A 15,443-nucleotide genomic window follows, 5' to 3' on the forward strand; every position below is an offset into this window, starting at 1 on the left:
GCACAGTCACTGTAGCTATCCGTGCTGCGCCGGCACGGGCAGTGGCGTCCCATGCCTTGCTGGGCCGCTGGCCGGCACGACCCATTTGCCACCTTGAGTCATGACCGGATTTCGGCCAAAATTTAAAACCATGCATACGAGTCATGCTACGCACCTTTCAGACAACAAGGGGTGGCCCGTGTAAGAAAATGGGACGGATGCATCATTTCCCTGTGTCATTGAAAATGTGGGCCCAATTTTGTGGTATCCCATTACCAGCTTATTATATACTCCTCTCGTATCATTTATTCGAAACATTCTCTAATTCTTATCCGCGCTTGTTCCTCAGGCGGGAAGAACTGGCGAGAGGGAAAAGCCAAAACCTCGCGAACGTTTCTTCTCCCGAGCGCAAAACCCTAGAACCCTAATCGCTCTTCCAAGCCCTGAAAAAAAAAAAAAAAAAAAAAACCCTCTCTCCCCTCTCCATCATCATGCATTGGTTAGCAACCAAATCCATATTTGTTTCCTTGCCTAGATGGCGATCACTTGCACTTTTGCTTCATTTTTCTGCTCGCAGATTTAATGCCTTACCATCGCCACTGTAAGTTCTCTATCTCAAATGTTCTTCTTCTTCCTTTTTTTTTTCATGGATTTTCTAACAGTTTTGTTTTACATAGTTGCTCTCTTTTCTTCTTAGGTTTCTGTAAATGGTCTCACATTGGTGGTTAGGTTTTTGATTTTTTCTTTCTTTCCCCTCTCTCTCTGGATGAGAATTAGGTCACGGTTATTTTTCTTTTTCTTTTCTGCACTCTGTTCTTCAATTAGGGTTTCATATGATTTTGTTTATATTTTCCCCTGGTTCCCTAAGATAGAAATTCGGCGAAACACACTAGGAGCGTAATGTTTCTGAAGTAATACTATGGGAATTAGGTCCGCTAACGAGTACATTCACAGTCTATGCTCCACTGGTTGATATGCCATTGTTCGGCATCTATGACTGCATGTCTATCGAATCGACTGAATCAGTGTGAGGCGCTCAGACAGCAGAAGCAATTAGTTGTCAACAAATAAGCATTGAGAACAAAATTTAAAGCCATATCTCGTCCAAAAGGTTCGAAGAAGATAACCAGGGAAGGATAACACTAGCCCTGCAATAAAAGTTCTGCAGTCCTCTTTTAGAGTCCCGGAAGCCACACAGAACAACTAACATCAAATTTAGAAACTCAAATAACATGGCCAAGGGGTAGAGATCTTGATCTGCAATCAATCTATACATGCATTAAAAAAAATGACGCGTAATGGCCGTCTGTTGGCAGCAGGGCCTTCAAACTTATACAAGCAGCCCATAGTTGCATGACCCTGGCTTGATTGCCTTGAATAAGCTTTTTGATTGCGTGTCATCATGAGGGTTAGCTTTTAGCGACAACTAAAGCAAGAAATGTACAATTTAAGTTGAGTTCAGACTGATTACCAGCATCCGAACTCTAATACATATACAAAATTATACTGTGTTTCTAGAAGAGTCACTTGTTTTATGCACATGAGTGGGCTGGTTCAAATTATCATTGCTTATCCCATACTCGCCATCATGTTGGCTATATTATTATGATTTAGAGTTCTATATTTTTAACATCCACAAAACCACACATATTTGTGTAAACTCTCTTTAGACTTTTAATAACCACTTAATCACTTATCATAACATATTTGCATAGCACTTGTGCGTAACTGTAGACAGTTAGAATCGTTTTTTAGCTTATTGATGTCATCCAATCTGTGCCAAGTTCTGGAGCTGAATGACATGTGCTGCGAGTCCTAGATTTTAATCTGTGTTGAAAATTATCAAGTTGTTGGACAAACTTTTGGCTACAAACCATGTGTGAGATTTGAGTTTTTTTTTTCTTCATTATTTGAATTTCGTTTTGTTGAGCATACATATGATAAATTATATGGTGGCCACCTGTGAAGTACCTTGTAGCTGGTATGAAAAAGTTACCACCCTTGAGATTTGAGAATTGGAGCCTGCGATTATGAAGATAAGAATTGGTCTTGTTGCTGTAATGATGATTGATTATGACTGGGAAGCTGGTGCAAAACAATTGGATAGTGATAAATGACAAATAAATGTATAGCTAAAAAACATGGCAGGGAAATATTTTTTATTACGGTAATTGGCTGAAAGTGAGAGCTTTGTTTCAAAACTCCCCGCATCAATCATCGACTTGCTGGAGTCACTCCCGTTTACTTTGGATGATTTATTTTTTGACTCCTTATTTCGTCATACCGAGTCAATCAGAACACTTTTTACTCTCCTGACCATGTCAATCAAACACTCGTCCGTGCCGTATTTACTAATATTTGCTGTCGTCGCGTTTTGACCCACATCCGTGTTTTGAAATACTGAGTGAGGGAAGTGACAAATTGAATTAGAAATATTCTAAATGAATACCTTTAGGGTCTGGAAATTGCAATGACATGAAGCAGGAGCTACATCCTAACTAGAAGATTTGTACAGTTGTTGAAGGAAATTTACAAGAAGACACAATAATGAGAATACATTAAAGTTTATATGGAGAAAAAAAAAATCAAATTGAAGATATGGCTTCGCAAGATAGAAAGGAAATGTGATTTTTTTTTCTGTACAGCTGGATGTGATTAAACTAGATATTTTTTTAGTAGTGTAGATTATGCCTGAACATGGTACAAATGTTCTGATTTGAACAGAGTCTGTATGAGCTTTCTATGCGGTGGCCTAAGTTGTAAAATTCGTTTCGTTTCGCCTTAAATGGGCGAAAATTTTCATTATGGACCAAAATGGCCACCATATAGATATGCTTATTATTTATGCAGTTTGTGAAATGCCTGTGTGTTTTGGAACTAATTAGAATTTGAAACATTATTTGCTCCTTATCTACTTTCCCCACTGCTTTTGAAAATTTATCATGCTCCATGCTTTGAATCATATGATTTCTACAACCTTGATAGGGCCTTGTCTCATTCTGTTCAGTGGGCTTTGCTTAATTGCTCATGCTGCTTGTAGTTATTGCTTATCTTTAGGTAGAGAGTGTTAGTACTGTGATATAAAGTAGAAATTGTGGTTGTGATCTACCTTTTACAGTTCGGGGACTTGTTTGTCAATATGAGCAAATGGGTCAAACCAGTGTTACAGCAATCATCGACTTGTCTCGGAACTCTATCAAGTTGATTTGGTTTGAAACTGAGCGAGTCCTTGAGTCTAAACTCTCCAAGTTTTTGAGTGGAAAGCTGACGGAGCGGAACATGAATCTAAACACTCTTTAGATTGGTGATGACCAGACAGAATCTTTTTGTTTTTCAGTGCACAGAACTGATTTTTCTTCCCTTGTTTGAAAAAAGCAAAAAAAGAAAAGAAAAAGAAAAGAAATAAAAAACGAAAAGATCCTCAAATCTATGTCCTGGTCCTTTAGGAGACTCATCTTGAAGCCAACTATTTCCCATATGCCTTTGTTTTCATTTAATTCAGCCTGCCATTGTTTCAATCCTCACCTTAATCTTTGTTTTTATTCATTTCATATCTGCTTTTATTTTCTCATTTCCATTCGTCGGACCTTTTCCTGTTTGGTCTCCAATTTTTCATTGATCTTTGTTGTTTACGACAATTTTGTGCCATTAATCAGTCCACCACGCCCTTTCCGGATGCGAGGGTTTGTGCTTTGCCTCCTTACCTTGCCCTTTCATCACCAATTTCTTCTTCCCTGGTGTTTCTTCTAATAGTTAAGTTGACCGCCGAACCTACCACTCCTTTATAATTTGTCAAGTTATAACTTATGAATTACACATATAGGCAACTCCATAGTTATGAAGTAAATTTATTTTCTTAATATATTAATATATAATCTAATATATAGCCTTCCCTGCTTTTCTAATGTTTTTAGTTTTTTTCAATGGCTCACACGGTTTGGCTTAGCTGAGCCTACTCATTATGGCCATGGTGGAGTTTTGAGTCGTATCTGGATTTTAAAACACTTGGGTCAAACCATTGTCATCAAATTGTTGCCATTCAAAAATAAAATAAAATTTGACATCAAATTGTTGCCATTCAAAAAAAAAAAAAAGTCATCAAATTGTCTATGCATGTCATGTTCAATCTGCAATGCTGATTTGCAGTTAACATGTAATCAATTCTCACATTTAGCGTTTTGCCATGTCCACATCTTGTCCATGTCTTCTCGTGTCTTTAATTTTGCTACACTTTTCTGGCCTACTTGGTGGTTATTTTTAAGATAATTTTATCTATATTTTACCTTATGATTGTTACCAGTCTTGCATTTTGTTTTAATATTGCAATGCTATTTGTCATAAATTATTTAGCTTCATTTGTTGTATGTGCTTTCTTATTTCCCTTCGAATGCTGCAGCAAACAGGGAGATAGGATTCGTTCTTTCAAAGTAGAGAGGGTTTTGAGAGGAACCACTAACGCAACGAAGAAATCGAAAGAATCAAAACATCTTTCTGATGAAGATCATTCACATGTAATGTGGTGGAAAGAGGTGTGCGGATGGAGTGGCTAGTGATAAGATTGACGCTTGGGCTACATATTTGGAATAATTACACTATGGTTACATACACTGTCTTATCTTCGTTCCATCATTTCCTAATATAATGATTTTCTTTTGCAGAGGATGCAGCTATGCAAAAAGCCTTCTTCTGTTCAGCTGGTTAAAAGGCTCATATATTCCAATTTACTTGGGTTAGATGTTAGTTTGAAAAATGGGAGGTGAGAGATACAAAATTATGAAGTTTTTCACCCCCTTGCTTGCCTAGTTCACTTATTCCCTGATTATTCTTTTTTAATTACAATAGTTCAGTAGAATGCTCAAGGCTCAGACCGAGTAGGTCTCCAAAAACAACAAAAGAGAATCGGGAAACAAAAAAAAATAAAAAATCAACACAGACACAAAAAAAAAAAAAAGAAGCAAAAAAACGCACCGACCTCACGGAGGGAGGGAATCAAAGAAGTAATCTGATTTGTTCCTAAACCCTTCCTAGCCAAACTTTCTGCTTCACCGTTGCAGGCCTCCACACATGTCTAGCAACAAACTCAAACCTCTCGAGCAAATGAAAAATTTACTCCAAATATTCGGCGAACCTCTAAGGAAAACTATTCTCATCCTTCAGCGAATCTAAACTGTATTGGGCTACGATTGGTATGATGGGCTTGCACCCTGATTATATTCTCAGAAATTGGGAACACAATTTAGATTCCTTCTACTGGTATTCATAAGGTGATTGTGTGTATGTGGTTATGCATGGTTTCATTAGAGGATTAAAGAGCAATATTGTTGGCTGCGTGCATCTTGCCCTCCCCAGACCCCGCAATGGCGGGAGCCTCGTGCACTGGGCCTCCCTTTTTATTGTTGGTTGATGCATGTGCATGCTGTTGCATGGTGGCATTGTAAGTTTGTCACTCATCCATAGGATTTTGTCGTTTTATCAAAATCTCGCGATAAAAATGCTATATTTTGAATATTGCTACATTTTTAAAATCTCGGGATTAGTTCTGGATTTTGTCGTTTTATCAAAATCTGGCAATAAAAACGCTATATTTTGAAAATATCGGAGATATTTGTGACATAGCCTGGAATCAATAATCCAAGAACTGGAGGTGGTGAGAAGAGAGGCAGGTGAACTAACTGGCTGGGCAAAACCTGCAGTGGGAGGCCGACTGCTCACATGAATGCGCGTTGAAGCTCCTCAAAGTCGGCCCTAGAGACGACAAAAGCATCATCAGTTGCTGCTGCTGGACTAGCCGAGGATGTTGCAGGTGCATCAGGAACGCTAGCGGAAGTGATATGAGCAGAAAGGTGTGGACGGAGCTTGGGATGCAAAGCATATCAAGTATCCACATGATGTCCAGACACCTGACAATGAGTGCAATAAGGGCGGCCGCGCCCACCAATACCACTGTCCCCACAAAATCTCGCCCACCTCTACGGCTTCTACGACCCCTACCACTGTCAGAATGATCACCACTATCATATGCAACGAGTGCAAAACCAGCAACAGAGACAACATGAGAGGAATCAACCAGATGACACTGGGCACGAGAATAAACCTTCGTGAGGGAGGGAATGGAGCCGGAGCTAATAATCTACTGTCTGAGATGCAGAAAGTCAGGGCCCAAGGTGTCGAGGAAGTGAACAATGCGGAGCTGTTCTTGTTGCCGGGCTAGAGTGGCCAGATCAGCTGTGAGGGGCATAAATGCATCAAGCTGCTGATAGAGTGAAACAAACTGACTATAGAAGGCAGCTAGGGGTGTATCGCCACACTGGAGGCGCACCCACTTCGAGTATGTGGAACAAATGCGTGTGAGGTTATCAACCCAAGAATATAAGACATCTGCATGATCCCAGATCTCCTTGGAGGTTTTAAGGCACATCATTGTGTCTGCTATGTGAGGTGCCATGCTCTGCTATAGGTGGGTACGAATGTGGGCATCATCTTGCCGCCATCGAGCAGACGAGGGATCTATAGAAGAGGAAGGACCACGCTCAATGAAATTAACCTTACCTCTAGCTAGGAGGTAGGTCTCAACCGCCATACGCCATTTGAGATAGTTGGACCCGTCAAGTTTTTTAGAAGTCATCATTGGGTAAGAGTGCTCCACTGAATAAGAGTAACTAGAAAAAGGAGTCACAGGTGGAGGAGTCCAGCTGACAACCAAAGTTGAGCTGACAGGAGGATCCATGATGACAGGAAGAACCATGAAGAGAAGATAAAATGAGACTCACAACCACAACGACGGTAGAGGGACAATAGAAAGACAGGGAAATCGCAAGATTGGCCCAGACTGCATACCTCGACTCCGAAGCAGATAAATGGTAAAGATAGGGATATGACGACTAGCCAAAGGGAGAAGATAACCGAATGAAGAAAATCGGAGCCGCGAAGACGTATGAAGAATGTGAGAGAAAGAATTTAAACCATTGAAAAGAAGTGAGAGAGAGAATAGGGCTTCAAGGTGTAGAAGGAAGAGAAATAAGTTCGAGAGTTAGGAGGGACAAGGAAGGAAAAGGAGGAGGCTAGGGGCGTTGGTTGGGAGGCTTGGGGATGTCCCGCTAGGTGGGAAGACTGTAGTGGTGATGGGTGAGGCTAGGGTTGGAGTCGGTTAGGGTTTAAGGTGAGGTTTGGGACTTAGGGTTAGGGTTTAAGGTGAGGGGGGAGGTTAGGGTTTAATGGAGTAGAGAGGTGGGGTGTCGTTTTTTTTTTTTTTGGTTTGGGTGGATTTTTCGGTAGAGGATGTGGCGGGTTGGGGTTTAATGGAGAGGAAGTGGGAGGTGAGTGGATATGGGGTAGAGGGAGGCGTCAATTAGTGGTGGAGGCGTCGGCCAGTGTTGGAGGGGAGGGCTGGGACGTTTCCCGACGTGTGTTCTGGCATGGATAGAGATAGAGGAGGGCTAGGATGTAGGGGGCTCAGGGTGGATGGATGGTGTCCGACAGCTTAGGGTTAGGATTTGGGAAGGGAGGAGAATGAAGAAGAAGAAGGGAGAGGTGGGGCAATGGGGGTCCCTAGGGGATCCACCACCCTGGGGCTCTGATACCATGTTGAGTGAGGAGAGAGGAGAGGAGAATGAGAGAAAGAGAAGAGTTAGGGATAGCTCCCCCTCAATTATGTATTTATATAAAAGAGTAGAAAGTACAATGACCTAAGTGCCCTTAGGCACATACACTTCTAACACACCCAATCAGCCTACCAGTGGACATTCTCCTCTTCCGGTGTATTAAGGCCAATTAACTTAGACTTACTAAAATTAGACTTTTGCCCAGTTACCATCTCATAGCTTTTGAGATTTGCCTTTAACTTCAAATTTTTTTCATCTTCAGCTTCACTAAACAGCAAAGTGTCATCTGCAAATTGATGGTGAGTGACCGGAAGATCCTGCTTTCCAATTTTAAACCCCTCGATGAGACCATGATTTCTTCCTTTTTCTATCAGTTTATTCTCGGCTACAATTAGAAATAGGAAAGGGGATAGAGGGTCTCCCTACCTCAAACCTTTTGTTGACTTAAAAAAATCCCGAGGGGAGCCATTGATTAAAATGGAAAACCTCGCTGGCGAAATGCACTTCATTATTCACTCTGTCCACCTTTGGCCAAAACCCATTTGACCTATCAAGTATTCCAAGCAATCCCACTCAACCCTATCATATGCCTTCTCCATATCCAACTTGCGTATAATACCTTTACGCCCACTCTTGATTTAGAAATTTATTGCTTTATTAGGAATCAACACGCTATCCAAGATTTGACGCTCCTGAATGAAGGTTGATTGATTATGAGTGATGATCCGAGGGAGCACCATTTTTAGCCTAAGAGACAGAACTTTAGCCACTTTGGCTGATTGGGCGGAAGTCCTATACTCCGACTTCTCCAATCACTTTCGGAATTATAGCTATAAATGTGGCTCCCGTGCTTCAATTTAGGCTTTTACTTTCATAGAATTCCTTGAAGAATGCTTTGATATCTTCTTTCACACAATCTTAACAAGTCTGGAAAAATGCCATGCAAAAGCCATCTTGTCCAGGAGCTCGATCCCTACTTAGGGCAATTCTGAATCTTTTCTTCAAATGGATTTTCTAAGGATTCTCTTTCGGCAGATAAAGTGGCAAATTCTAACCCCTTTAGTCTCGGTCGATCTCCTCCCTCAGACAAGTACTTTGTGGTGCACTTCAATGATGTCGCCTACCAAATATCATTCTCTAGATTAATGAAATGAAATGCGAATCATAATCTCTTTCCATTTTTTTGTCGTTCCGACCATTCGGTCGAATTTCGGGGAAATAATGACGATAAAGGAAGTCATTGAGATTTTGTTTTAGTGGGATGGAAATGGAAACAATTTGATCGTTTCGGGGAAATTTGGAGAAATTTGAAACCATGCCCTCTCAAAAAAGGTAATAAATGAAATTTAAAACCATAATCTAGTTCCACTTCCAATTGGAACTAATAAATTCATTGACATCTTCACTAAAAATCCCTATTGTTGTGATAAATGCTTCTATCAAGTCAACTCATGTAATATGTGCCATAGTTTTAAAGCTCCCCTGTGTTATTGGGGACTCCCCCGAGTTGACTCCCTTTTACCTTGGCCACGTTCCGCGTTTTGCCGCCATGCTCTGCCCAGTTTTAATAAATGCTTCAATCAAGTCAACTCTTGAGAGTTTTTTTTTTTTAATTATATTATGTTTTTATTTTATTTTATCTTTTGTTGTTGATCTTCCTGAACCATATTTATGTTGATTCATTTATTTGTTTGTGAATTTTGGATGTGTTTCTTTTATCTATTGATGGATTCTATGTATACTTGCTTCTAATTGTTTACCATGCAGTTTGAAAGAAGGAGCACTCAACTTTGAGTTATTGCAATTCAAGTCGAGGTTTCCACGTGAAGTTTTACTTTGCAGGGTATGCCGTTTGACACCTTTGACAGTTTCTTGGGGAAATGATTAATTATATTTGAACTAAAGATCCTCTTATATATTGTGTGATTTTAAAGCATTGAAAATATTTAGGGCATTTTTCTTAAGGTAGGTAAGTTTGCCCTTATTGCATCCTTGAAATTATTCTCGACACAAGTCAACTAAGCCTTTGTCCCAAACTAGTTGGGGTCGGCTGCATCCTTGAAATTATTGCGACACAATATTTTGTAAATTTATATTCTTACTCGTGTTTAATGGGTCGAGCTTTCTCTATTTTGTATGTTATGCTTGAGATGGGAACAACATTAAAGACATCATTCATGAGGGCTTTGCTGCTCAAACAAACACACTACATGAACTTTTACCACTACATTTATTGCAGTTCATTATTGAAATTGTCTAGGCACCAACAGTGGCTGCAAAAGATGGATTGGATGAACAATTGTCTTTTCCTAGACTGTTATTAGTGCAACCATCCTATTCCCCTAGTTGTAGTAAATGCTAGTATTGATGGGATTGACGATATGCTTATAGGAATGACCATTGGTCTATGTGACCCAAAAATAGGTTTGGTATTTTGACCTATTTTGGTGCATGCTTTTTCCTCTTTGATATTTGGAATAAGATGAAATTCAGGAATCAGTGTATCTGAGTATCTTACTAATCTTCCTCTACCAATTGCTATGGCTCACCCTTAATGCTGCATTTGTGTACCTTGGAAGCTTATGGCTTGAATCTTTTTGTTTTGAATGAGAGGTGCTCACTATGTTTGTGGTTTCTTTTTTTATAGATGATGCATTTGTTTTTGCAGACAACATTTGTTCTTGATGCATTAGTTGCAATATGTAAGTCACAATACAATGTTCTATAGTGCTATTTGATTATTTTTTTATTCCACATGCAGTGCTTGTTGAACATGTGGGATCTTAGAAAAATAGACGAGTCTGGCAAAGGATTGCCTCAACTCAACTCGCCAAAGCCTTTGTCCCAAACTAGTTGGGGTCGGTTAAATGAATCCTTTAGAAAAATTTCATGAAGAAAGTGAAAAGAATCTACCCGGCTCTAATCCTGGCTCTAGTTGGGTTCTTCTACGTGGATCATTTTCTTCCATTCTATCCTATCCAAGGTCATGTTCTCTGTTATGTTCCTAGCTATCAAGTCTTTCCTCACTGTTTTTACCTAAGTTGTTTTAGGTCTGCCCCTACCTCTGTTTTACTCCATCAATTTGGCACGAGTCGCCTCTTCTCACTGGAGCATCCAAAGGCCTACGTCAGATGTCCAAACCATCTTAAGCGGTGCTCTCTCATATTCTCCTCAATTGGTGCCACCCCCACCTTTTTACGGATGTCTTCATTTTTAATTCTATCTAACCTTGTGTGGCCGTACAACCATCTAAGCATTTGTATCTCCGCTACACTCATCTTATGTACATGCTGTTTCTTGGTGGCCCAACATTCTGAGCCGTACAACATGGCTGGCCTCACAGTTGTCTTATAAAACTTTCCCTTCAACTTGGTATGGATTTTACGGTCGCACAGAACTCCTGAGACAAGCTTCCACTTCAACCAACCTGCTCTTATTCTATGGTTAACATCCTCTTCAATCTCTCCTTATGTAGAATTGAACCAAGATAGCGAAAAATATCCCTCTTTAGGTACCTCCTGTCCAGTCATATTTACTACATCCTCATCCCGCCTCCTTATATTACTAAAGTTGCACTCCATATACTCTGTTTTAGTCGTACTCAGTTTAAAACCTTTGGATTCCAAAGTAGTTCTCCATCACTCTACCTTAGCATTTACTCCTGCTTTGGTTTCGTCGATTAATGCTATGTCATCTGCAAATAACATACACCACGGCTCCTCATCCTGGATACCCTTCGTAAGCTCATCCATAACTAGCGTAAAAAGATAAGGGCTTAGAGCTGATCCTTGGTGCAAAGGATTGCCTACGGCCCAAAATTCTTGCCAGTCAGTTAGGCGCTAGCGCTATATGTCAGATCAAATGTTACCAATGGTTTGCATGGCACCGGCATTGATCCAACACATGGCATTTCTCCAACGGGTGAGGTCTCTGTGCCTTGGACAATCTACAATCAACACACCCAACCATGTGCCAAGTGTTTGCTATAGAAAACTAATCCAAATGGACTAGCGATAACGACATTCCATCGGAACTTGCACACTCACACACACACACACACACTCCATATTGATAGACTGGCATATGGATTGATGGAGGGCACTCCTCCCCCTATTGTTTACACTTCTCTAGTTCCCTGCACATGTTTAGATGTGGACACACCTTTTGCACCATATTAGTTTGTCTTATTGCTTTGGGTTAGAGTGATCGATAACAAGTATGGTGTTGGGCCTAACCAGTGGATTCCCGATGACATATACAGGGGCACATGCCTGACTGTGTGGAGGGATATTATGAGGCATAATGATAAATTCTTGGAAGGAATTAGATTCAGAGTTGGGAAAGGGAATAGGATCAGATTCTGAAAAGACAAGTGGTGTCAGTAGACACCCTCAGTGGATAGTTTTCTGGACCTATTCACTGTGGCAAACAATAAAGATGCTTTGATCCAAGATTATGTGGAGTGGGATGAGCATAGTTTTAAAACTCTTTTGCGTCATCGTGGACTCCCCCGAGTTGACTCCCTTTTACCTTGGCCGCGTTGTGTGTTTTGCCCTACAGAGTTAATAAAAATTCCTTTGACTCCCGAATTACGACCATGTCAACCGAGTACTTGACCGTGTCGTGCCGGGTCGACATGAATTTTCTTCAGCCACACTCCGCACCGCATCCGTGTTTTTAAGCACTGGCCTGAACAATTCACATTAAAGTCAACCGGTACATAACAAATTATCTTATCCGAAGAAATTAAGCCATTTTATGTGCCGTCAAAGGATTTTCTTATGTGTAGAAAAACAATATTGTGTGACAAAAATCATCACAGGTATATATAGGTGGCACAGTGGTCCAATGATCTGCACCTCCATCGAGTGGGTACACTGTGGAGAGTACCTATGAATACGATCCCAATTGCAGGATCAGTGTGATATTTAATCTGTTAAAAAAAATCATTGTGATAATTAATCTATTAAATAAAATCATTGTGATATTTAAACCATTCTTAGTCCGTGGTGGCGATTAACAACTAATCATATCCTATCACTGACCACTGTTGACCATCCATGGATGACTTGGTCATTTGGAAAGGTGTGTCTATCTATATATTGTGGGATCAATATCGTAGACGAAATGGTTCCTTATGTTTGCTTTGGTATGCATCATTTTCTGGTAGTGCATTTAGTTTAGGGAAATTCTTTTATTTCTCACCAGGATTCTTCGCATCTTTATTCCCAGAAGTCAATCATTGCATGATGTATATGAGAATATTTTTGCATTTTCAGGTAGGGGACTTTTATGAAGCTATTGGGTTTGATGCGTGTATTCTTGTTGAACATGCTGGTTTGAATCCTTTTGGTGGAATGCGTTCAGAGAGTATTCCAAGAGCTGGTTGTCCGGTTGTGGTATGCATCTTTTGTTTTTATCTTACTCTAGTAATCTGTTCCGAGTCTTGAACACTCCGTAATCCATTGTATACGTTTCTTAAAAATTTTGCTTGGTAGGAATATTTCTCCTTACAGAGTTCTGCACAGCAGTAAAGATATGGTGTATCTTTTGCCAAGTAGACGGTTAACTTTGGAAATGGAATAATATAGTGACAATGAATCTCTTACAAAGAACTGTCCTTTCTATGGCTGGCACATTTGAAAATTTCTATCTTGGGTAGTGTACAGAAGTATACTAACCATATCATTGATGGTGTCATCACACGTTCTGTCTCAAGTCATATCCGATATACAGGAAAATATATGGTTCTAGTTGGAATTTGTGGCCATGTCTCATATTGAATATAAATTTGTTTTTTGTTTTGTTTTTGGGGATAGTTTGAATATAATTTTGTTCCTGCAAACATTGACAAAATTAGATGGTTGTTGGACCAACGAGGTCTACTTACAGGTATTTATTTATTTGCTCTAAAAATTTCGAAGGTTTACTAAATATGGATTTCTTTCTAGTTATGAATTCATTGCCTTGTTTGCACATTATTAGTACCCAAATTTATTTCTATTGATTTTTTTTAGAATTAGTTACCCTTTTAATATACATTCATTCATGATTTACTAAATTGTGAGTTCTGAACTTCATATAAAGAAAAGATAATGAATTATAATAAAGAGTCTAATTGTAATGACTTGGAAATACTAGCATGGCTTGTTTGAGCCGCATAATATTACAGTTGACATATGTTTGAAGATTAAGCCTGTTGATATCGTGGGCCACCAGTTGTATGAAGTATGAACTATAGCCCAAAAATTACCTTGTGCAAGAAATCCGAGCCATTACAATTCAAAAAGGAAAGTAATTCTAGCCATTGTATCGGTGCAATATTTTGAATAATAGTAACTGCTATTTATTTTAAATTTGTGATAAATTTTAATAGTAATTTTTGAGATGCTCTAAACCATGAAACCCTCAGGGCATATTAATCAAATTTCCGAAATTTTTATTTCATTTGGGATCTAAACACGTGTGCATTCTAAAGAGGATTGGGTGCCATTCATGTATTTGATTTGCAGTTGCAGTTAGGTTTGATATGTCTTTGTTATTTATATGAATACTAAGCTTTCTATTTTGATTTCTTTTGAAGTTAAAAAGCTTTGGCTAATACTGGTAATACATACAATGTACATGAATTCTCTGACCCATTAGCCTGACATTTCTTATTTCATGTCTGTTTCCTATTTCTATATCAATGTATTGAGAGTAAAGCATACCTTCCTATTTTTTCATAATTTATACATGATTGATAGTTACTATTTTTCGTTAATTATTATTTTTTCATGTGTTTACTTTATCCTGGCTTAATGTCTTTCATGACTTAGCTTTTCTGTTTGTTTCCTTCTATAATTCTTTCGCCATCTCCTTAATAAAGAACAGGAATGAATAAATAGATTTTTTTTATTAAATATTATTTTTGCAGAACTTGAGGCAGACCTTGGATGATCTGACTCGTAACGGCTATTCTGTTGTGAGTACATTGATTTTTTACTGTCAGATTACATAGTTTTGTTTGGGTTCATACTTCGCGCTCATTTATTGCTCATATAATTTCCTCCGTTATATCAGATTAAGTAATCCTTTATTAATGTGTAGCTTAGACTTCATTTCTTTTCCGAACGGTAGCTTAGACTTAGGGTTTAGATGGAAGGATGCTAGGAATTTGAACTTGTGCCTTATGAATTGCTTGAATTTTAGCGACTGATGGATTGAGAAGCTGTGTCGTGCTGTAATTCCATGAGAGCAAGAGCAAGAGCAAGGAAGCAGGGAACGGTACTCAAAATGGGGAATTGCGTTTCCCCGAGACGCGATTCTGAAACGGGAAACGTTCGCTCCCCCAATTTTTATTGTCCATTTACCTAAGATTTACATGTAAATAAGAGAATAACCCCCAGTTGAATCGATTAAAAGTAGTTTCAAGACCCAAATCCTAAAGGATAAAAAATCAAATTTCCAATTCTAGTACAAAATTCAAAAAATCGGGTCGAATCAAAATCTTAACTTCCAAACGATGGGGTATTTTTCCAATTTTAAAAATTCATAAATTTTATCATGTCCAAACATTATTAAATCCCAAAAGTCTGGTAAAAAAATATCATAATTTGGTCTTTGATTTTTTTTTTTTATCTTGTCAGGCACTAGTCAATGCACTGGTCAACACATGCACTTCTACTGATAGTGATTTTCCTTTAAGTAAATGTTGAATCTTTTAAGGAAAAGTGTTTTTTAATATTTGGTTCATATAATTATTTGTTATATTTCTTTGTAATTTTTTTATTTTTTAATTTTTTTAAAAAATTTTAACTATTAAAAAAAATAAATTCCCTGACCCTTCATGCTTCCCTCTTCCCACCTTCCCGAGAGCCTTCG

General features: G+C 38.9%; 1 protein-coding gene across 1 annotated transcript in view; it reads left to right on the top strand.

Annotated features, from left to right (window-relative positions):
- Positions 1–304: 304 nt before the first annotated feature.
- Positions 305–15,443, top strand: part of MSH1 (MUTL protein homolog 1) — a 68,471-nt gene continuing 53,332 nt past the window's right edge. Inside the window, exons 1-6 of the mRNA XM_077371130.1 lie at positions 305–580; positions 4,376–4,508; positions 4,638–4,735; positions 9,348–9,423; positions 12,860–12,979; positions 14,497–14,544. Of these exons, the coding sequence (XP_077227245.1) occupies positions 471–580; positions 4,376–4,508; positions 4,638–4,735; positions 9,348–9,423; positions 12,860–12,979; positions 14,497–14,544 (585 nt within the window). The 5' untranslated portion in view covers positions 305–470. The remainder of the gene's footprint in view (positions 581–4,375; positions 4,509–4,637; positions 4,736–9,347; positions 9,424–12,859; positions 12,980–14,496; positions 14,545–15,443) is intronic.

Source organism: Tasmannia lanceolata, unplaced genomic scaffold (assembly GCF_043159265.1).
Source record: "Tasmannia lanceolata isolate RefF3 unplaced genomic scaffold, GAP_Taslan_0.1 ptg000037l, whole genome shotgun sequence".
NCBI lineage: Eukaryota > Viridiplantae > Streptophyta > Magnoliopsida > Canellales > Winteraceae > Tasmannia > Tasmannia lanceolata.